At 43.1% G+C, this 22,209-nt stretch overlaps 1 protein-coding gene across 9 annotated transcripts in view; it reads right to left on the bottom strand.

Annotated features, from left to right (window-relative positions):
* Positions 1–983: 983 nt before the first annotated feature.
* WDR17 (WD repeat domain 17) overlaps positions 984–22,209 on the bottom strand; it is a 174,415-nt gene continuing 153,189 nt past the window's right edge. For 8 of the 9 annotated variants that reach the window (XM_069744255.1, XM_069744256.1, XM_069744257.1 and 5 more), the window contains 7 exons: positions 22,098–22,209; positions 20,262–20,403; positions 19,821–19,923; positions 18,173–18,274; positions 15,590–15,688; positions 6,092–6,275; positions 984–1,596 (listed from right to left, as the gene is read on the bottom strand). In XM_069744255.1, coding sequence (XP_069600356.1) covers positions 1,477–1,596; positions 6,092–6,275; positions 15,590–15,688; positions 18,173–18,274; positions 19,821–19,923; positions 20,262–20,403; positions 22,098–22,209 — 862 coding nt within the window. In that variant the 3' untranslated portion in view covers positions 984–1,476. Of the gene's footprint in view, positions 1,597–6,091; positions 6,276–15,589; positions 15,689–18,172; positions 18,275–19,820; positions 19,924–20,261; positions 20,404–22,097 lie in introns of those variants that run through there. The other variant, XR_011316989.1, reaches the window with a different exon arrangement.

Genomic DNA, 22,209 nt, shown 5'->3' with positions numbered 1-22,209 from the left:
GCTTATAATGTCAGAAGCAGTGGTACAGGCACTCACCGTCCCATTTATGTCATCTATTTGGAAATCACATAAAAACAGCAAGGAAGTGTGTAGAGGAGACGCAACGGACGACGGCCGTTTCGCGCCAGTGTGCGCTGCTGAAGGAAATCCAAGGGAAAAATCTAGGAGACGCGATAAAACTTGATGCCGTTTTATTATCAATGCATTTCAAAGTCATCAGACGTCTTCATCCAGATATAACCAGAGTCGGGGAGCTGTGATTAGATACTGATGAAGACGTCTGTTGACTTTGAAACGCGTTGATAAAAAAAAAAAAATCAAGTTTTATCGCATCTCCTGGATTTTTCCTTTGGATCTCCTTCAGCAGCGCAGAGGAACTACACATCATCCACAATCCTATTCCTTTCAACATTGCTTACCCGTGGATCTGCAGCAGCTGATTTCTTCAAGCTTCTTTCCTGTGTGCTACTGAAATGCGCCAAGTGAGCAAATTCCCTGCTTTTACATCCCCTCTTATAGGAAAAGACCCTATTGCGCTTTCTGTCCTCAGTTATCTCCAACAATCCAGATTCGGTGTAGGGGAATCTTAGATTTACATCTGCTTTTTATTTTACCCCTGTAGCAGAAAAAAAATCTGATAATGACCGAATTCACACACACTTTCAGATTAGTCAGAGTTGTGATAAAAAAAAAAATCCTTTCTCTCCATTCCCTGGGGTGACTAGAAAGCTGTGATCTTTCTGCTCTCTTACACACAGAACCAAGCAGTAAAACGTTTCATCTTGATCCCAACGTGGAAAAAAAGCTGCACCCTGAATTATGCCCCTAGATCTTGGTATCACTGGAAAACTAAGATTTTGGCCTTTAGGCTCTAACATTCCAAGCAGCAATCATGAAGTATGGAGGGATTAGTAGCAGCTGCCAGGGACAAGTTTTCTCCCGGTGCCAGGCTCCTATAACAACAATAGGCACAATACCATGGCGGACTTTATAGGCTTTATTCTGTAAATAGAACATCTGTATAAACCAAGGGAACATCTATGATAAAATGTCAGTAATGCAGATCTTTACAGCCAGTGGTCAACTACACAGTAAAGGGACAGTACAAATCTGTGTGCTAAATCTTTACATTACTTATAAATGGTAGTAAATGTCACAGTTTCATTGCCTGGCCCTACAGCACTGGACTACCCACCGAGCAGTGTGAACAGAAGCTAGTATTACTCCACATATACAGTACGTATGGGGAACGTCCTGGACGCAGCAGGACAGGACATGTTGGTCTTTGGCCAGTCAAATGGTCTTCATTTTCTTCTATGTTCATAGATTTGACTTCACCATTACCAAACACAAAGGTGACACAGCTGCATCAGAATGGCGGCTGGGAGATCATCCTGCCACCGCTGCCCTTCTGTCCGTGGGTGTATATTTGGGAGAAGCATCTTTATCCTCCACACATCACAGAATAATCCACACTCAGAAAGGGTTTAATCGTATCCCGGTCCCTAAAGGTGAGAATGGGTTAACCTTCGCCCACATTAATGCATCGTTTAGAGATATAGCGGATTTTCCGTCTTCTAGAAAGAACACGGGGCCCTGCATGATAAAAGAAGAAAATAATCACTGGAAATGCAGATAAAATATATAATACTAGATGGCAGCCCGATTCTAAAGAATCGGGAGTCTAGAATCCATATATACTTTATTTATTCAAATGTAAGAATAATACAATTAATAAATAATAGTAAGAAAGAACAAAAATAATAGGCAGTATATGGAGAAAACACCAAACAAAAGTTCAAAATTGGTGTGAAAATGTCACTGAACCACTTCACAACTAAATATATATAGTTTTGGTAAATGGTATTATCATTTTTTTGACGAAATTCGGCAGGAGCTTGAAGAGCAACGTCACTGGGCCCGCCTCCACGCAGTAGAAACTTGCTGTGAGGTAAAAATTCAAAAATCACACCAAAATGGCGGGCGGAGTGTGTCACAGTACGGCACGTTTCTGATTGGTCGCTCGCAGCAGGCGGCAACCAATCAGACACTGGACACTGTTGACGTCACTTATCTCCGGACATTAGCTCCGGACATTAGCTCCGGACATTAGCTCCGGACAAAGCCACGGAAGTTGGCACAAATTGCAGGAAGTAGTATTCTAGGCAATTATATATTAGATACACTGATAATTCCTTCTAGAGAGCCGTATGCTAATCACAGCGCCACAAATGTCAGTGTGACACTGCAAGCAAGAACATCCCTGCTGTGCGGGGTGGAGGGGCTAGAAGCAACACTCTTATCTGCAATAGTAGTAAGTTATACGAGAAAGCAGAAGAAAATAGATTCAACTAAGTCCAAATGTATGAAACCAAAGTTTCCATTGGTTCAATGTATAGGAAATTGCAGTCTGCTGGGGCTTCCTATACAATAGCAATAAGGTATTTAATGTATACTTGCCCTACAGAGACCAAAGAGACATTCTTTTGGCTACATATAACATATACACCTAAAGCTTCTCCCGGTAGATAAGACAAATGCAGGGCTCGGATGCAGGCAGCTGGAAGTGAAAGTACTTTGTAGAAGACGGAATGGCAGTAAAATTGAAAGGTTTTACTCAATAGATCTTAGAATAAAAAGTTCCACAATTGGGTATGTTTTTTAAAAAAGTCCCCTTTCAAAAAGAAGCAAACAAAAAAAAACTATACAAAATTTAAAGTTTTTATAGTCTTTAGGGGTAGGGCTAAGTGTAGGTTCAAGTTTATTTAAAGGGAATCTGTCCGTGGGTTTTTGCTATGTAATCTGAAGACAGCAGGAGATAGACACTAAAACACAGAGTTCAGGGATGTGTCACTTGTCAAAATGTGCGCTGCTGTTTACTAACTGTGAAGGATTTATCACTAAGAGATTAACATTGCCGGACTAGTCCAGCAACTACCGTATTTTTTCGGACTATAAGACGCACCCCAAATTTTCAGAAGGAAAATGGGGGAAAAACTAATGCGTGAAATGGGGGGCTGTCTTACAGTCCTGAATTCAGCTTACCGGGGGGAAGATGGGGGGGGGGGGGAGAGAGAATCAGCAGCAGAGTCACAGGGGGTGTTTGGTGGTCTGGCGATGATATGACCCAGACTGGTGCACAGGTTCGGCGGTGCGGGGGGCTACGCCGGCATTTTGTGAAAACCCGGAGCCCCTGCTGTGATACAGTGGTCTCCAGGAAATCCCATCCCAGCCTGGTGCGGCTGGTGCTGCAGGTTTGGTGGTGCGCAGGCTATGGCGACATTTTGTGAAAGCCCGAAAGCCCCCGCACTTCTATTTCCCTGATGCTGTGGCCTCAGGGAAAGTGGACGCTAGAGGCGGCGCATACGCAGATTGAGATCTCGGAGCCGAGATCTCAATTTGCGCATGCGCCGTTTCCAGTGGCCATTTTCCTGAAGGCTACAGCATCGAGGCAATAGAAGTTTTGGGGCTCCGGGCTTTCACAAAATGTCGCCGGAGCCTCCCCGCACCACCGTGCAGCGCCGAACCTGCCACACCAGGCTGGGATGGGAGCGAGATTATCACCCTACAGTGTCGGACCACCAGAAGAATGGCCTGACTCCTGCTGCCAACACGCTAACTGTAAGTACATTCTGACTATAAGACACATCCCTGTTTTCCCTCAACATTTTGGGGGAAAAAAGTGCGTCTTATAGGTCTAAAAAATAGGGTAAGCACCTCACTGTCTATGGACTTTGTACATACAGTGCCTGGTGTGGGTGGGGGCAGCTTTCCCAGCTCTGCTTCCGCACCCCACTGTCTATGGACTTTGTACATACAGTGCCTGGTGTGGGTGGGGGCAGCTTTCCCAGCTCTGCTTCATTCTACATCTAAAAGCTCTGAATGTGTCAAACGCCTGTACCATCATGCTGCTCTCAGATGAGGTAGCAAAAACCTTCTGACAGATTCCATTAACTACTTACATAAAATAATCACACAGAATAAACCAAAAACTAAACCCAGACATATCAGTGGCAAAGAGAGAAGCTCTGCTAATTACTAAGCCAAATCGCCTGAAGTTTCTGGCCAAGTTCTTTTTTAACTGACTCCTTCCTGTCATTTGCCGTATATGCATGTCAGCAGTGGGGAGAAGTCGTATGCAGCAAGATCACACATACCGAGCAATTGCCAGCTATTATGCTATTATGTACAGCAGACACCTGCCGGTAACTAATGCAATGTTGCAGCAGCATTTGCTATAGAGCCTCAAGATTTCCATGTACGTTCCTTCCTTTAAAGGGATTGTCCCAAGGACAAAGTACACTTTAATCAATTGATCTTGGGATAAAAATAAGTTTAACAAAGAGATATGTTAAAAAAATGCAATACCATGCTGTAATGTCTGTATATTCTCTTTTGCTTCCCCCCTTGCCCAGGAGCTGTGGTATGATCAGACCATGTTCCTGCACGGTCAGACACGGCCATTACACAGTACACAGCAGGGGCACATTATAGGATTATCCCAGCACAGGAACAGTTTATTTAAAGGGATAATCATTTAAAGTTTGAAACTTGCACATTTCATTTTACGTTTTTGTCAAATTTGTTATATTTTTTTTTTATAAATAAACACAAAACATATCGACCTGAATGTACAATTATCATAAATTCATAATATGCCATGAAAAAAAATGATCTCAAAATTACTGGGATTTGTTGAAGTGTTACAGAGATATTACCACATAAAGTGACACTGGTCAGATTTAAAAAAAAAAAAATTGGCCCAGTCACTAAGAGGTTAACACATCCAATTGTGAAGCAAATTTTTATTCCAAGTTCTGTTAATGCATGTAATGTATTTTCGGTCCGTAAGTATAACAAATAGCAAAAGCCTATGTGCTAGCTTACGTGGGTTATTTTTCACATGGACCTCAGGAAAAAAAAATTGCACCATCATCTAGCCTGGTCCGATTAATGACCCAGACTAGTGCATGTAAATATTGGGCAGCTCCGGCGCTCGAACACTTTGCAAAGCTGGTCAAATCAGCAATTTGGGGATGCGACTAGTCCCATATATTTAGCAGCCTTTGACGAAAGGTTTCATTTAGTTCATAGTTTGAACATGATGAACTGCCCAATATCCAGATATCACTTTTAGGGTTCTCACTCACACGATTGTATAAATCGCATGAGTGCAATTCAATAAAAAAAGGTATCACACTCGGACCAATGTTATTCAATAAATCGAATGGGAGCGAGAAGAAAAATCCAATGCCGCATGGCCCATCAGTACAGCAACTGTTTTTTACAGATACATTACAATTCTATATTATGGGAAATAATTGTAAATAGTCGTGTAAAAGATTAATAGCTGCCGAGTAACAAAACGAATTGCACATGGGTGGCAAGTGAGAAAAAAGTGCCACTCTCCTGGATAACAATGGGACCAATTTTTTTTTATATGCTTGCGTGACCCAGCCTAAACCGTTCCTCCACTTTCACAAGAAAATGATTGCAGTGCAGCCCTCTACGTCTACAGTATAATCATTTTTCTAAATGGCGCTATTGTTTTTGATGATAATCTGCAGCACGGACTGCAGGAACTCTATGCTGCGGGCTACAAAAAACTAAGCAGAATCCTTCTCTTGGGAGAGCGCGTCACAGACAATGCTCCCTCTTACACCGAACACTGAATCTAAGAGTAATAAGCAGGACAATACTCAGATAAGTGTAGCCTAACCTAGACTTTGGGTGGTGCGGGCTGCAGGTTCTTAGGAGCTAAAACATGGAATGGGGCGATATAGGAATATTATCAGATTCCTGTATTATAATCGTTATCTTGTGAAAATGGAGATACGCTGAAGCAGACACTCCTTCGAGCAAAAACTAAACGCAGCATATTGCAGTGTACATTCTTTTACCGTGGGCTGGAAGAAGTGTCTGTAAAATTCTGGTCTTGGGAGATCTCCAAATTTACAATGTTATAAACCAAAAAAGAAAAGAAATGATTGGCTCTCAGTCTGAGGGTCTCGTAACTACATCATGGTTCATTATATGAATATTCGTGATATGATTGGGTGCCTTTCACTTACCGCATGAACATGTAACCCACCTGTATTCGTAATCCTGTTAAGCAAGACACATGGACATCAGAATGGCTAGGTAGATTAGATCCGGTGACATAGTCTGGGCCTGTCAATCCTTTTATAGGCTCCTCCTTTATTTTCTCAACTATACTTGGATATATCTTTCTTTGTATTTCTGTAGGGGGGGTGTATGGAAGATCATCGCCAGACCTAGAAAGTGTAAAAAATTATAAGCAGTGCTGAAAAAGTTGGATACAACATAGAATTTGTGCTAAACTATATACTAATATGCAGCGTCGGACTGGGGTGCCAAGGGCCCACCAGTAACCAATTCCAGGGCTCCACTTTTCAACTACTGGTAAATGTGACATTATCCTCAATCACAAATTCATATAACAATGAACTGGGTAGATTGTGAAATGAATAAGATGCTGCCTTCATCTGGACATAGTGATTAAATTATAGTGTGCATATAAGAGGATGGTGGCCCACCGGAGGATTCTCCTGGTCTCCTGTGGGCCAGTCCAAGTCTGTTAGCCATGTGGTGGATTATTCTATTCGGGGTTGTCTACCTGTCATCTCCAGTGCCTGGTAAAAATCAGTGTGGGGCCGGTCACACTCCTCTTGCAGGTGCCACTTGATAAATCTAGCATGTATTTAAACTGTGTTTTCTGAATTTTCACTGCCTATTAGTTGGCCAACCTTGTGCTAGAAACGTGCACCACAATATTGGTGCAATTTCTTCTGCTCTATGCAGAATGTTAGATCCCTCCCCTCTCAGTAAAGCCACGCCGTTATCAGCTAATCCACGCCTCGTCAGACAAGGCATAGAAAGTGTTGAAAACAAGAGAAACAAGTCATGAAATACAGTTTCAGCCGCACATTAGTGCAGAATTCTGTCCCATTAAACTGATAAATCTCCCCCAGTGTCATCTGATTATTATTTATATGTGTATTGACCATAAAATCACAATCTTAGAAAAATTACATACATTACCAATCTTTATACTCATTCAAGCTATTTTACCTCCAAAATATCTCTGCAGCACCTCCAAATAACTGTAGGTCAAATATGTAGATATATAAGATGGCTGTTAGACCCGTAGTGGAGGAAACATAATCCTGGAGCAATACTTTAGTACATATACGACTAAAAGGGGTTCAGCGGCCATGACCGGTTGATTATGAGCAGCTGAAGAGTTGGCAGAGATGGCTGCTCACCATATCTCTGCTCCCAAGTGTGGTTCACTTTGTAAAAAAATGAACATTTTACTTTTTAGTCACAAAAATGATCTTTCAGCAACAATTTTGTTATTTTCCCAATGGTAAAAGGAGAAACTGAACCACGAAAGTTGTTGTCCAATTTGTCCTGAGTACGCTGATACTTCATATGTGGGGGTAAACCACTGTTTGGGTGCACGGCAGGGCTTGGAAGGGAAGGAGCGCCATTTGACTTTTTGAATGAAAAATTGGCTGCACTCTTTAGCGGACACCATGTCACATTTGGAGAGCCCCCGTGTGCCTAAAAATTGGAGGTCCCCCACAAGTGACCCCATTTTGGAAACTAGACGCCCCAAGGAACTTATCTAGATGCATAGTGAGTACACCGATACCTCACATGTGGGGGTAAACCACTGTTTGGGCACATGGTAAGGCTCGGAAGGGAAGGAGCGCCATTTGACTTTTTGAATGAAAAATTATCTCCATCGTTAGCGGACACCATGTCGCGTTTGGAGAGACCCTGTGTGCCTAAACATTGGAGCTCCCCCACAAGTGACCCCATTTTGGAAACTGGACCCCCCAAGGAACTTATCTAGATGCCTAGTGAGCACTTTAAACCCTCAGGTGCTTCACAAATTGATCCGTAAAAATGAAAAAGTACTTTTTTTTCACAAAAAATTTATTTTCGCCTCAATTTTTTTCATTTTCACATGGGCAATAGGATAAAATGGATCCTAAAATTTGTTGGGCAATTTCTCCCGAGTACGCCGATACCTCATATGTGGGGGTAAACCACTGTTTGGGCACACGGCATGGCTCGGAAGGGAAGCCGCACCTTTTGACTTTTTGAATGGAAAATTGGCTCCAATTGTTAGCGGACACCATGTCGCGTTTGGAGAGCCCCTGTGTGCCTATGCATTGGAGCTCCCCCACAAGTGACCCCATTTTGGAAACTAGACCCCCCAAGGAACTTATCTAGATGCATACTGAGTACTTTAAACCCCCAGGTGCTTCACAGAAGTTTATAACGCAGAGCCATGAAAATAAAAAAAAAATTTCTTTTCTCAAAAAATGATTTTTTAGCCCGCAATTTTTTATTTTCCCAAGGGTAACAGGAGAAATTTGACCCCAATATTTGTTGTCCAGTTTCTCCTGAGTACGGTGATACCCCATATCTGGGGGTAAACTACTGTTTGGGCACATGCCGGGGCTCGGAAGTGAAGTAGTGAAGTTTTAAAATGCAGACTTTGATGGAATGCTCTACGGGCGTCACGTTGCGTTTGCAGAGCCCCTGATGTGGCTAAACAGTAGAAACCCCCCACAAGTGACCCCATTTTGGAAACTAGACCCCGAAAGGAACTAATCTAAATATGTGGTGAGCACTTTCAAGCCCCAAGTGCTTCACAGAAGTTTATAACGCAGAGCCGTGAAAATAATAAATACGTTATCTTTCCTCAAAAATAATTTTTAGCCCAGAATTTTTTATTTTCCCAAGGGTTACAGGAGAAATTGGACCCCAAAAGTTGTTGTCCAGTTTCTCCTGAGTACGCTGATACCCCATGTGTGGGGGTAAACCACTGTTTGGGCACACGTCGGGGCTCAGAAGGGAAGTAGTGACTTTTGAAATGCAGACTTTGATGGAATGGTCTGCGGGCGTCACGTTGCGTTTGCAGAGCCCCTGGTGTGCCTAAACAGTAGAAACCCCCCACAAGTGACCCCATTTTGGAAACTAGACCCCCCAAGGAACTTATCTAGATATGTGGTGAGCACTTTGAACCCCCAAGTGCTTCACAGACGTTTACAACGCAGAGCCGTGAAAATAAAAAATCATTTTTCTTTCCTCAAAAATGATGTTTTAGCAAGCAATTTTTTATTTTCTCAAGGGTAACAGGAGAAATTGGACCCCAGTAATTGTTGCGCAGTTTGTCCTGACTATGCTGGTACCCCATATGTGGGGGTAAACCACTGTTTGGGCACACGTCGGGGCTCGGAAGGGAGGGAGCACCATTTGACTTTTTGAATAAAAGATTGGCTGGAATCAATGGTGGCACCATGTTGCGTTTGGAGACCCCCTGATGTGCCTAAACAGTGGAAACCCCTCAATTCTAACGCCAACACACCCCTAACCCTTATCCCAACTGTAGCCGTAACCCTAACCACAACCAACAAAAGTGTTTCCAGCCATGGCCGATGATATTGCAGCATCGGCCATGGCTGGATTGTAATATTTCACCAGTTTTTTAGGTGAAATATTACAAATCGCTCTGATTGGCAGTTTCACTTTCAACAGCCAATCAGAGCGATCGTAGCCACGGGGGGGTGAAGCCACATCCCCTGGGCTAAACTACCACTCCCCCTGTCCCTGAAGGCCGGGTGAAATTGGAGTTAACCCTTTCACCCGGCCTGCAGGAGCCCAATCCGGCCATGACGCATATGCTGCGTCACAGGTCAGATTGGCACGGGTTTTCATGACGCATACGCTGCGTCAAAGGTCGGGAAGGGGTTAAATATGCAGATATTATGATTTCAGTTCCCAACTGGATGCAGCAACGGGATCCCAATATTTATGTGATAGCCCAGCGGCTGCAGGACCCGGCGACTGCAGCAAACACTGTGACTGCTATTAAAGAAGATGACTATTCACTGCTCTCCACTCCCATAGTTCCTCCCACCTATCGACGCTGGCTTCAGTGCCTACGGATACTACGGGCATGGGAAGCAGTGAAAATTCACTTTAACAGCGGGCACAGTGTCAGCTGTCCGCCACTGCCACTCCTCTCCCATCCACAGCCGGACTAAGGTACATCCAGACATATAAGATGCACCCCCCACTTTCCTCCAAAATATTGGAGGAAAAAAGTGTGTCTTATAGTCCGAAAAATACAGTATCTTTGTTTTTTCCTATTTTCTAGAGCAATAATGCAATAAAGAATCCATGTTTGCATACTATAGCGCTAGAGTGCTACTTTATTAGTTATATATGGAGGTGGCTACTCTTAGCTTGCACCTGGTCACACCTATTCTCCTGACGGTCAGTCTTTGATATTGGTGCCTTCTTCTATCTGCCCCTGGTGGATGAAAATGTCATTTCATGTTGTTTGTTTACTGGGGCTCAAAGTTTGCAAAATGTGCTGCACAGTCCTGAACATAATGTGGCTGGTATTTTTGCTTTTAAAATTGTATTGGTGCGTTGAGGTGACTCCACACTGGAGACTGGTAATATATGTGCCCTCCACACAAATCAACCATATATAGACCAGCGTAATGGCTAGCAATCCCAAATTTCTCTTGTGGAATGGCAACGATACAAAACGGCCGGTCGTTCTGGAATAGGTCCGAGAGTACTCACTTGCGGTGGTGTGTCTGCAGGAGACGCATTTAGAAAGAGATAAATCTGCATGCATGAACCGCTCGTGTATTAGCTACAGTTTCCACTCAACCGTCTCAAGCTCCTCCAGGGGTGCTAACAAGTGCGTTACCTTTGTAACTATCTCTTTCAAGACCGATGGCGATGGTAGTTTTGTAGGCATTCATTGCAAAATATGCTCTAAGGAACGACTATTGATAGCAGCTTAAATCCCCCTCCTTATAACAATACTAGATGGTGTCCCGATTCTAACGCATCGGGTATTCTAGAATATGCATGTCCACGTAGTATATTGCCCAGCCACGTAGTATATTGCCCAGCCACGTAGTATACAGCACAAAGCCATGTAGTATATTGCCCAGCCACGTAGTATATTGCCCAGTGATGTAGTATATTGCCCAGCCACGTAGTATATTGCACAGCGAAGTAGTATGCAGCACAGAGCCACGTAGTATATTGCCCAGCCAGGTTTGTCACAGGTGAAAAAAATAAAAATAAACATATACTCTCCTTTCCGAGGGCCCCTTGTAGTCCACGGCAGGTTCCGGTCCCAGGGTTGGTATTAGCGCAGGACCTGTGATGATGTCGTAGCGAAGGGCCTGTGATGACGTCGCTGTCACATGACCGTGACGTCATGGCAGGTCCTTCTGCCACCGGAACCTGCAATGGAAGATGGCGGCTGGCGCGAGCTGCAACGGAGGGCGAGTATAGCAGGTTTTTTTTTTTATTATTATTTTTAACATTACATTTTTTACCATTGATGCCGCATAGGCAGCGTCAATAGTAAAAAGTTGGGGACACACAGGGTTAATAGCGGCGGTAACGGAGTGCATTACCCGTGGCATAACGCGGTCCGTTACCGCCGGCATTAACCCTGTGTTAGCTGTGACCAGAGGGGAGTATGCGGGCGACAGGCACTGACTGCGGGGAGTAAGGAGCGGCCATTTTATCCAGACTGTGCCCGTCGCTGATTGGTCGCGGCAGCCATGACAGGCAGCTGGCGAGACCAATCAGCGAATGAATAACTGTGACAGAGAAGGACAGACGGAAGTGACCCTTAGACAATTATATAGTAGATAATGAAGATGATAGCGACACCTTCTACACCCATGCCAATAATTTCAATATTATTCACCCATACTGGGGTAGGCGTAAGCCAGACCTTGCTACGGAATCTTCTCCCGTCTCTAAATTCGATGAGCTACTGTCGAAACGGTCACTATCAGACCTGTGGCGAATAAAGCATTCAAAGGTCCGTCAACTTTGTTATTCCAAATCTCATGAAATACTATCGCGTATAGATTTAGTTCTAGGAACAGAACATATCTTTCCCCTTATACCGTATAAAATCTGTGAAATATCTACCTAGAGCCTTATCAGATCATCCACCTTTGTTGACGAGTCCCGACCCTATGCGTCATTCTTACACCAAAATGGCCTTAATCTTATGGTCTATGGATTCCTTCTGGCTCCAAATTGTAGATGTTAAACTGGTTACATCTGCTCTTCAACATTACGTAAATGAAAACAGACATCAAGATAATAGCAAAAGTCCTAGCTACCAGACTCAACAAGGATCTATCCGCTGTTGGGCACAGTGCCCAGTTGGGATTTATGCCCACTACATCTACAGCTGTTAACATTCTTCATTCACACCTTAATCGTCCATTACCGGTAGATAATGCACATGATAGGGTCATGTGTTCACTCGACTCCACCATGGTGTTTGATTCCACTGGGTGGGAATTCTTATCGGCAGTGCTGGAAAAAATTTGGCATGGGCTCATAGTTCATTTCATGGATAAAGTTGTTATATGGGGAACAGACGGCAAAGGCTAAGAGTAAATGGATGACTTTCTCAGGCTGTTTTTGTTGGTCAGGAGCACACACCAGGGATGACCCCTGTGTCACCTGCTCTTCGCATTGGTCAATGAACCTCTCCCTGCAATTACTAGGAGCCATCTGGGTTTAAAGGGTTTTCACAGAGGGAATGTACAGGAGAAGGTAGCATGCTCATGATTGTCTGTTTCTGGCGGGAGCCTCCTCCATGCTACCCTTAGTGATGGAGACAGTTAAGAGATTTGGGGAATATTCAGGTTTGGTGATTAATTGGAGTCAATCAGCTCTGCTCCCTAGTGATAACAGAGACAATGTGTCACACTAAGCTAGATTTGGACGCCTCTGTTGCTACATATTTTGAGGAACTACCCAATTTGGATACCCCAACTATATTTTATATAAAAGTAACTGCTCAGGGAACGGATATTGGAAAGCAGACTCCGTGGATAAAGCTGGTCACTTTACAAAGAGACAAAAGTGCGGATGGTTTGGCAGTTCCAAACCCATGGGTTTATGAGATTAGTTCATCTCCAACATATTTGTGGATGGGATGATCCTGGGGTTGGGGTGCACAGTGCCTACTAATCATCTAGGTTATGTGCTGCTCTGGAAGCATACAGGTTTACAGCCTGTTGTGGCAAAACTCTAACTCTACTACTAATACACGGGCTTTGGTGGACGGTAACAGAATCACAGGGCCTGCATGGGATCACACAATTTACTTCACTATGGGAAACCCAGTGGCTCATTCTGTTACATCAATTGAAGGGGTTCTAATGCTGCAGCTTAAAGGGGATGAAGACGTGTTTCCATATCTTAATGGGAGATTCCATGCATATCAGACAGAGGGGCTCATTCTTGATGGCACAGGCTGTGTGCCCCCCAAGAACTTGATATTACAGAGGATCGTTTCCTCACAAGGCTCCAGTAGTCTGGTCTGCTATATCGTGCTCTTCTAGATCTGGTTTTAGTTAAATATCAGATTCATTCAAACAAAAAATGTGATTGATCCCATAGAAGAAGGACATTGGCAAGAAATTTTGGAAAGAGTTCCACAACTGCCCCTAATGTACATGTAGTGCCCCAGGCATACAGAACTCCTCAATTTCTGTTTGATATAGGGCTTGGATTACATCCTTTATATGCAAGATGTAAGGTGCACTCCGCTAATCTGCTATATATGAAGTGGTACTGCTTCAATCTGGAATCGTTTTGGAATCGTGTACTAGAAATTATATTAATAGGCTATATTCAGACAATAATGATCATATCCCTTTGTATGTGTACTGGGGCATATTGAGGATTTATGGATGACCACGGCGAGACTGTGGTGTCCGGTATACCATTTATGGCCAAGAAATTATTAGCCCAATACCACATATCAGACACACAATCCCAGAATTCATAAATACAATTAATTGGTTAGTGAACTTGGAGAGCGGTATTTATTTGAAGAGAAACCCCATTACTAAGTTTGAGAAGTGGATTGATGGCTTAGGTTTGGCACAAAGAGAGATTGCCTGGGTCTCTTCTGATCAATATTATTATCTGTTATAACACTTCTATATACATTACATTAAATATCATCTCCTCTACTGATGGGTGTAAAGTGACTTGTGCCAAGCAGTGTTTCCATAGTACACCGAAGCTCAGGAAATACTGATAGGTGTACTATGGTAACACTGCCTGGCACAAGTCATTTTCACCCCCAAGCTCTGGGAATACTATGTTCAAGTCGCCGTGGCTTCATGTCTCGCAGCTGTTCAACAGCTGAAACACATGCAGGAATTGCGAGACATGCAGCCGCAGCGACTCAAACATAGTATTCGAGCACGCCCAAGACACTCCATTAGCACACGAGCATGCTCAGATAACACCTTATCCAGGTACTCTCGCTCATCACTATTGCTAATATGTCAAGTCAATATAGTAAAACAACATATGCTATGTCCCAGTAATATATGGTAATAAAATCTTGGTTACATGAAAAGAAAAAGACCGAAAAAGGGGTAACTCGGAACCCTAGAGAAAACAAAACACCTAATCAACAAGGATCCCTAAAAAATAACTTTTATTAATCAGTAATTAAAAATCTCTAATTTTCTGCGGTAGGCGCCCCCACAATATCCCTATGGGAAAGAGACCTGCCTAACAGTGGGGGTAGGTCTCTTTCCCATAGGGATATTGTCAGTTTTTTTCTAGGGTTCCTTATTTAGGGAATTCTAGGGATTTGTGAGGGTCGAGTCGACGCGGAGTGGGGGCGCCTACCGCAGAAAATTAGGGTGCCAACCTCCACTGACAGGCAGATTCCAGTGTAGAGACGCCCTAGGATCAAATAGGTACACAATTTTGTTTACTTAATTTATCATTACTATTTGTGGCATGATTAGAGATTTTTAATTACTGATTAATAAAAGTTATTTTTTAGGGATCCTTGTTGTTTAGGTGTTTTGTTACATGAAAAGAACACAATGGTAGACTAATACAAAGATATTGTGCCACCTTTTTCTTGCAAGCTTTTAGAGGGAATAAGTCAGCAGGTTTTTGCTATTTAATCTGAGAGCAGCTTGATGTAGGAACAGAGAATCTGATTTCATCGATGTGCCACTTACTGGGCTGATATTTGTAGTTTCAATCAAAGTTTTATCAGCAGGATATTATCAATACAGGACTAGTTGAAACCCCACCCCCACCACTGATTGGCAGCTCTCTGCCAATGCAAAATATACATAAAAAGCAGCAAATCAGTGATGTGGGCGGGGTTATACAGAGCACAGCATTTAGAGAACGGGTAGATCTGCAGCAAAGAAAACACCGATTGCATCAAAACTGCTGCAAGCAGCTCACTTAGTGACACATTGCTGGAATCCGGGTCTATGCTCTTACATCAGGCTGCTCAAGATTGCTACAAGATAGCTACAACTTGCTGACAGATTCCTTTTCATAGGAAATAATGAAAGTTACATGTAACTGCAGTCAGTTGTAGAGTAGGTCAGGTATCCTGTATATTCTACTACAACTAAGACAGTATGGAAACTATAGGAAACAAAATTCTAGACAATGAGCGTTCTAATGTCTCCTGAATGTTGGTCCTTACTTGCTGGTTGATACTGTAAATGCTCTCCACGCATCCAACTCCACCGAGAGCTGCTCAATCTGCAAAGGAACAGATACTTCCCGACGTTTTAGAAGTTGACTGCAAAGTGGGAAGAAGAAGGTGCGGTTATATCTTCTGCACAAGGAGCAGGTTCAGCAATAATCACCCGAGTCATGCAATGCTGCACAGTACAATATAAAGTAAGTGGCGAGTCCAGGTAGAGACCGCAAAGGAAGAGCGAGCATTAGAATATGCCGGCCAAAGGTACATACAACCACCACACTACACCTAGAAACTGCCTCTGGGAGTTGGGACCCTTGGTGACATTTATTTCTGGGTTCTGTGCTAGGGCCTTGACTCATAACCGGAATGATCAGTCTTATTGATTTCAGTGGAGACTCTTTGGTTAGCCACTGAGATCCAAAGATGTCTGAGCTACAACACAAGGGGGCACGATGATGAGGGCTTCTACATCCTAGAGATCAATGGGAGTCAATCACATAGTATAAGAATCTTCCAAAGTATACTTTTATTAAAAGATTTTAGAAGACAATTTTAAAGCTGTAAACATCCCTAAATGCAATGTTTTTTTGTGTAAATAGGTCTACATTTTTTACTTCATTCTAAAACATATGTTTATAGCTCTCGGCTGCCATTGTACTGCATTTACTACTATCTCCATATCCCATGTATAGAGATGTAGATATATAGTTCATTCAAATAATTCTGGTCCCAGCAACCGACGGGAGCGTAGTGCTTATCTAGTGAGCAGGGACTCAATTGGAAAACGGAGATTTACCATAATCATTTATTATGTAATGGTGCTAAAATGTTAATATTCAACTGTTAAAGAAGACAGTTCACCAGGTTTAGCATGTTAAACCGGTCACATCTACTATAGATTTTACATTTCTCATCTCCGTTTTGGAGCTATTATCTTGTAAAGTTTAAATTTGAATTTCCTCTTCAACAAATGGGTTGTGTACTTTTTCCCCTTCAGGATGCAGACCAAATATAAGCAGGGGGCGTCATGAGGAGGAAAGTCTCCCCTCCCCCAGAGAATGTAAAAACAGGATTTTTCTGTGTGGTATAGTAATGTGACGCTAGTCACTCGTCACGGACAAGCCGTAAGGCTGGGTAGTCAAGGTCTGACGTCAAAAGCCAGGAGCGTACATCACAGACAGAGGGGTGAGACAAAGGTGAAATCAGGTCACAGTCCCAAGTAAGAATTTCAAAAAGGCAGCGGATCACGGAAAAAGGGTTAGGTAAACGGATGGTCAACAAAAAAACAGGATTGAGCAACAAAGATCAGAGTACAAGACTAGGAGCACAGCGCAAACATACACGACTTGAGCAAAGCAACAATTGGCAGTAATCGAAGGCACAGAGCTGGCTAAATAGCAAAGTAATTACTCAGACAGGAAACACATGGAGGAAGCCCCGCCACTCCCTGATTGAATAACTAAACAGTCACTCAAGACACTAACAGCTCAGCACTTCCCTGCTCTTGATTGGACAGCTGAGCTGTCTATCACCATGCTGACAGATCAGCATGCCCCCTACCCTAGATTGGGCTGCATAACAGAATCGTGACAAGTAAGACATGTAATGACACATATCTCTGATCTCCTCACTGCTGACATCCTCTGTCAAAAGGGGTAGGGGAGTAAAGCAGAGCTATGTGCCATTACAAACATCTCTGCAGCTGCAGTGCTCTTCCCACTGCATGGTCAGCTGTGCTTTGTTTAATAACCACTCCCCTCTCACTGACTGCTGTGGGATGAAAACTGCAGATGGAGAGTGTTTGTAATGACAAACAGCTCATGTATCTGTACTCACAGTAAATGCTGACAGTGAGATCAGTGAGGAGACCACGGCTGTGTGTTATCACTTGTGCTACACACGAGAAAGCCTGTTCTAAGTTTCTCTGGGGGCTTGTTCTCTTTTTCCCATTTGACGCTTCCTGCTTATGATTGGTTAATGTCATGCAGGGGAAAAAGTCAATGACCCCATAAATGAATCTCCACCACCATTAGTTGAAGGATAAATTAGAATCTAAACTTTACAAGCTAATATCCCTGTTACGGAGAAGAGGAATTACAAAAATAACGATATTGCCAATTGAAACTGGTGAAAGGTCCTCTTTAACAACCCTTTATGCCTCTTCCGCTGCCCTTTTTTCTAGATAATAATGGAGAACTGTGTTTTTAATTACTTACTAAATCCTTACTAACTATGTTACTATATACAATTATTAGGTTCTGTAGAAGGACGTAGATCTGGGTATTTATTATGATGGAATATAGGCTGAACTGGATGGACAAATGTCTTTTTTCGGCCTTACTAACTATGTTACTATATGTTACTAATTAGGATCACTTCTTCACATGGCACAAGATTACTTGTGTGACTACATGTGCCCATCTGTAACATGAATGGTGGAGCACATTTTTCTACAAGCCTTGCATTTTTATCACACTGTATTTTAGAAAGACAATTAATGGTTTCTATAGAGGACAATGTTTATGGTGTATATTCTTATTATGGGTCATTTTTTTTATGCCACTAACAAAAGACTCTTACCTGGTATATTCATAAAGTGCAGGAACAATGCTTGTATAGTGCCTTCTAATGGCTAGTAATGCCCCAATGTATCCACACAATATGAGTAGCTCATTGCGGAACCTGCAGGGTAAGATATGATAAATATTCACACAAAATAATATAATATGTGACCAATTGTAAAAATATATCATAAGAAAGGAAGAGATAATTGACCATATATTGCTTTTTCTGCTCTATACCTGTTTTATCTCAGCTCACCCGGTGTTAGTTTTAGTAACAGTAATTTGCAATTCATTCCAAAAATTACAATTTTAATTACCGTAATCTTTTCAGGATGAATAAGTGAGAAAATAATTTGTGCAATTTCTCAGCTATTCTTCCTGGAAACATACGTGCCTACATAATCTGGCTGCCAGTAATGATTGGGCAGTTTCAGACTGTGTAGGGGCACACCTAGATGGTAATGTACTCATACATTTCCATGCTTAAAAAGAACCTGTCACGTGAAAAAACGCTATTAACCTGCAGCTATGGGGTTAATCTGCAGGTTAATAGCATTCACAACCTAAGAGCCTGTGTATAGAGAGGCGGCTGTAACCGCGCCCCTTGCTCTGACTGAAAGCTCACCCAGCATTAGGGTTGGATGTCAGTCAGGGCCTGGAGAGTGGTTTCAGCCGCTGGTCACTATTCACAGAGAGGTGACTGAACCGTGTCGGCACCATTCCTGTGCCTGAATGGCGAACACTGCCTGGAAGAACAAAGTTAATTGCCTCTTGGCAGCAGGTGTCTAAGTGCGGGAGCTGGGCAGCTTTAGAACGCTACTAACCCGCTGATTAACCCTATATCTGGAGGACAAAAGTGCCTTTTTATGTGACAAGATCAGGAAAATAGTGGACCACTGACTTAGGCCGGGTTCACATTATCATTAGAGTCCGCAGCGTGGTGCTGTGCACTTCTTTCCTTAGGCTCTGCCTACTTCCGCATGTGTCCTGCGCACCTATGTTTTGACGTGCCCGCCGAACTCAACATGTTGCATTTTCTTGCTTTTGGTGGGCACGTCAAAACGACGCATCTGCATATAACGCATGTCCCTGCGTATACAATGTTAAACATAGGTACGCAGGATGCATGCAGAAGTACGCGGAGCGGAAGAAGTCCGCAGCACCACGTTGCGGAATCAAACGTTAATGTGAACTTAGCCTTATCTGAATCAGGAATGTCTTTATATATTATCGAGATCAGTTTTTCATCTGTATAGCATCTTTTTTTTTATAATTGGGTTGATTGCGATGTTCAGCGAGTTGATTTTATCTTAACATTCATAGGATTCAGGCCATAGAAGTCATCTCCTCCCGTGTTCAAACCCCTACAGTGACAATAGTAAGTTCGCTCCCAAAAATCGCTAACGACCAAATGATTGTTCAGCCGACTGCTATCTCTGCCCCATATACTGGAGCGCTGGCTTGGACAAGCCCACATGTGTTCTCTATGAGACAAGCGCCCGTGTGCAATCTGGAATCGGACACATCGGGCATCACTTGTCAGGGAAGGGGCAGGAGGCCCCCATACTAATTAGATTGTATATAGGTGGGGGGTCTACGTGCAGTAGGTGACTGTACAGCAGCGGAACATACAGAGACGTACAGGATGGGGAATGAATACTCACTCACTACATTTATGTAGTACTAATCTCTCCGTCCTAATGTAACTGAGAAGATCAAGGATTGGACATATGGAATCCAAGGTCCACTCACAAGTGCTGATTTGTTCTATGGAAAATGGAGCAGAACACACAGATGAGTCAGTGTAGAAACGCTTTCATCCTGCACAAAGCACATGCAGAGAAGCATTTTCATACCTTAGAACCTTGACATGTAGCATAACCATGTAAACTGCACAGGACATGCCCCCAAGTCACAGAACATTCTATGACGGTCATGATCAAAGCCTAAAATACTGCACAAAGTATATGGTGTCCCTGCTTGTGCCCGCAGATACAAACCCTTCACCCAATGGGAGGACACACGATGAATAGCTTCTATTATTCGCCATTGCACCAGAAACAGCCGTGACATCTACTGATACTACAGCAGCCGTTATTTGGTACCTTTTACATAATCGATCCCAACCGGCAGCGCCTTTTCAGGTTCTGAACTTAGCAGATAATATTTAACAGCTTGAAAGACGTCTCCATCTCCATGGCAGTTCTCGGCAAGTTGTGCGCATTCTTCGGTACTTGGCAGGTTACACTGAATACACAGAAGAGCAGCAGGGAATATTGCTTGAGAAAGAGCCAAAATGTCACATATGGTGGACCTCTTAAAGGGGTTATCCAACAACATAAAAACATGTATTTACTGTAATCATACACGTCACATAACACGCCATTTGTCAAATTTTACTTCTGTTCTTCAATTGCAGAGGCGGCACTGCTCAGTTATCACGCTGCACAGCTCCGTTACCACGCTGCACAGCTCCGTTACCACGCTGCACAGCAGTCAAAGGAATAGTGGCCGCGGCTGAGTACTGCACACCTGTCCCCTTTTGATTTGAATAAGGAGTGGATGTGCCGTACCCGGCCACTATACAGTGGACAGAGTTGTGCCGTGCAGCTCTCTGACTGAGCAGTGCTGGCCGACACCAGTAACAGCTGATCGGTGGTGGTGTCATCAATGTTAAAGTTCTGGACAACCCTTTTAAAGAAGCACTCCCATTAAAACATTTTATTGGCTATACCTGTGTAAACTTATACGTAGGGCAGTGTAGGTGTGCTAATATAATCACCAATTACCATCTACTGAGGTTGCGGCGCTGCTCTGGTCCTCTTCCAGGTTATGTGACAGCAATTACACCTCACCGCTGCAGATGTTCCTTTCACCATGTAAGTCTATTGAAAATCCAATCAAGGCTCCATAGACTTGTGTTGTAAAAGCGACTTCCGGCTCACACACAAACCTCCGGGTGATCTGGTGGGTGGGAATAGCCGTCACATGACCCAGAAGAGAATCGGAGTGGCGCTGGTAACTGGCGTACACAGTGATCGGTGAGTATATTAATACATCTACACTACATTGCACACACATTTACACAGGTATAACCAACCAATATTTAATCGGAGTGCTTCCTTATTAAAATATACAAGATCAAAAACAATTTTTAATATTAATTGCAATTTATCTGTAAGAATCAGAAGCAATATGGATGATCCAAATTAGAATCCCAATAGGAGGTAATATGGAAGAAAATAGAGCATGCTGCAATTTTTTCACGCGGACATTCGGTGTGTGAAAAAAATCTGATCTGAACAGCCCTATTGAACAACATTGGTCCTAATGCTGTCTGTGTGTGGTTAGTTTTTTTTTTTGTGGACATACAGTTGTGTGAATGTAGCCTAAGAGAAACAAAGTAATAATCGTACAGGTATGATTACTTTAAATAGCGAAACATAACAGCTATCATACCTGCAAGATTGTTACTACTGTACATACAGCAAAACAGCGCGGTGTTGGGTATAGCGACATATGCGACTGGTGTCGAAGACGTTGAAGTTTCGACCCATCCAAGGCCATTCTGAAATAGTCACTGTGTCCAGAGATAGGTACGGGATCCTCGAGAACAGTGCAGTGTGCGCTCTGGTCGCATATGCTGCTATACCCAACACCATGCTGTTTTGCTGTATGTACAGATAAAATGTCAGCATTAGAAAATTCCTTAAGTCTTTATGAAAGTGCGGTTGATTTTTTTCTGACTAGTGCACATGGACACGGATCTCAGATCGACGTGCAAAGAGAAAATAGCAGCACCCACTAGTCCGGCAGATGGATCTGCACATGAAGACAGTCAATTGGTAGAACTTCAATACCCATGTGAGACATCCTCAATAATATACAGACATTCATCAAGTATGGTACCCATCGGAAAATATCAGGATTCTGGAACGTACTTTGCTATGCAGGTCATTAATCTCCGCACTGCATCCTGGGTAAAACGCGCACAGCTTGACTAGGAAGAGATCGTTGTCAGGTATCATTCTGAGAAGATCTGTCGCCAGGTCC

The sequence above is a fragment of the Ranitomeya imitator genome, chromosome 1 (assembly GCF_032444005.1).
Source record: "Ranitomeya imitator isolate aRanImi1 chromosome 1, aRanImi1.pri, whole genome shotgun sequence".
Classification (NCBI taxonomy): domain Eukaryota; kingdom Metazoa; phylum Chordata; class Amphibia; order Anura; family Dendrobatidae; genus Ranitomeya; species Ranitomeya imitator.
This window is presented reverse-complemented; position numbering and strand designations above follow the sequence as displayed.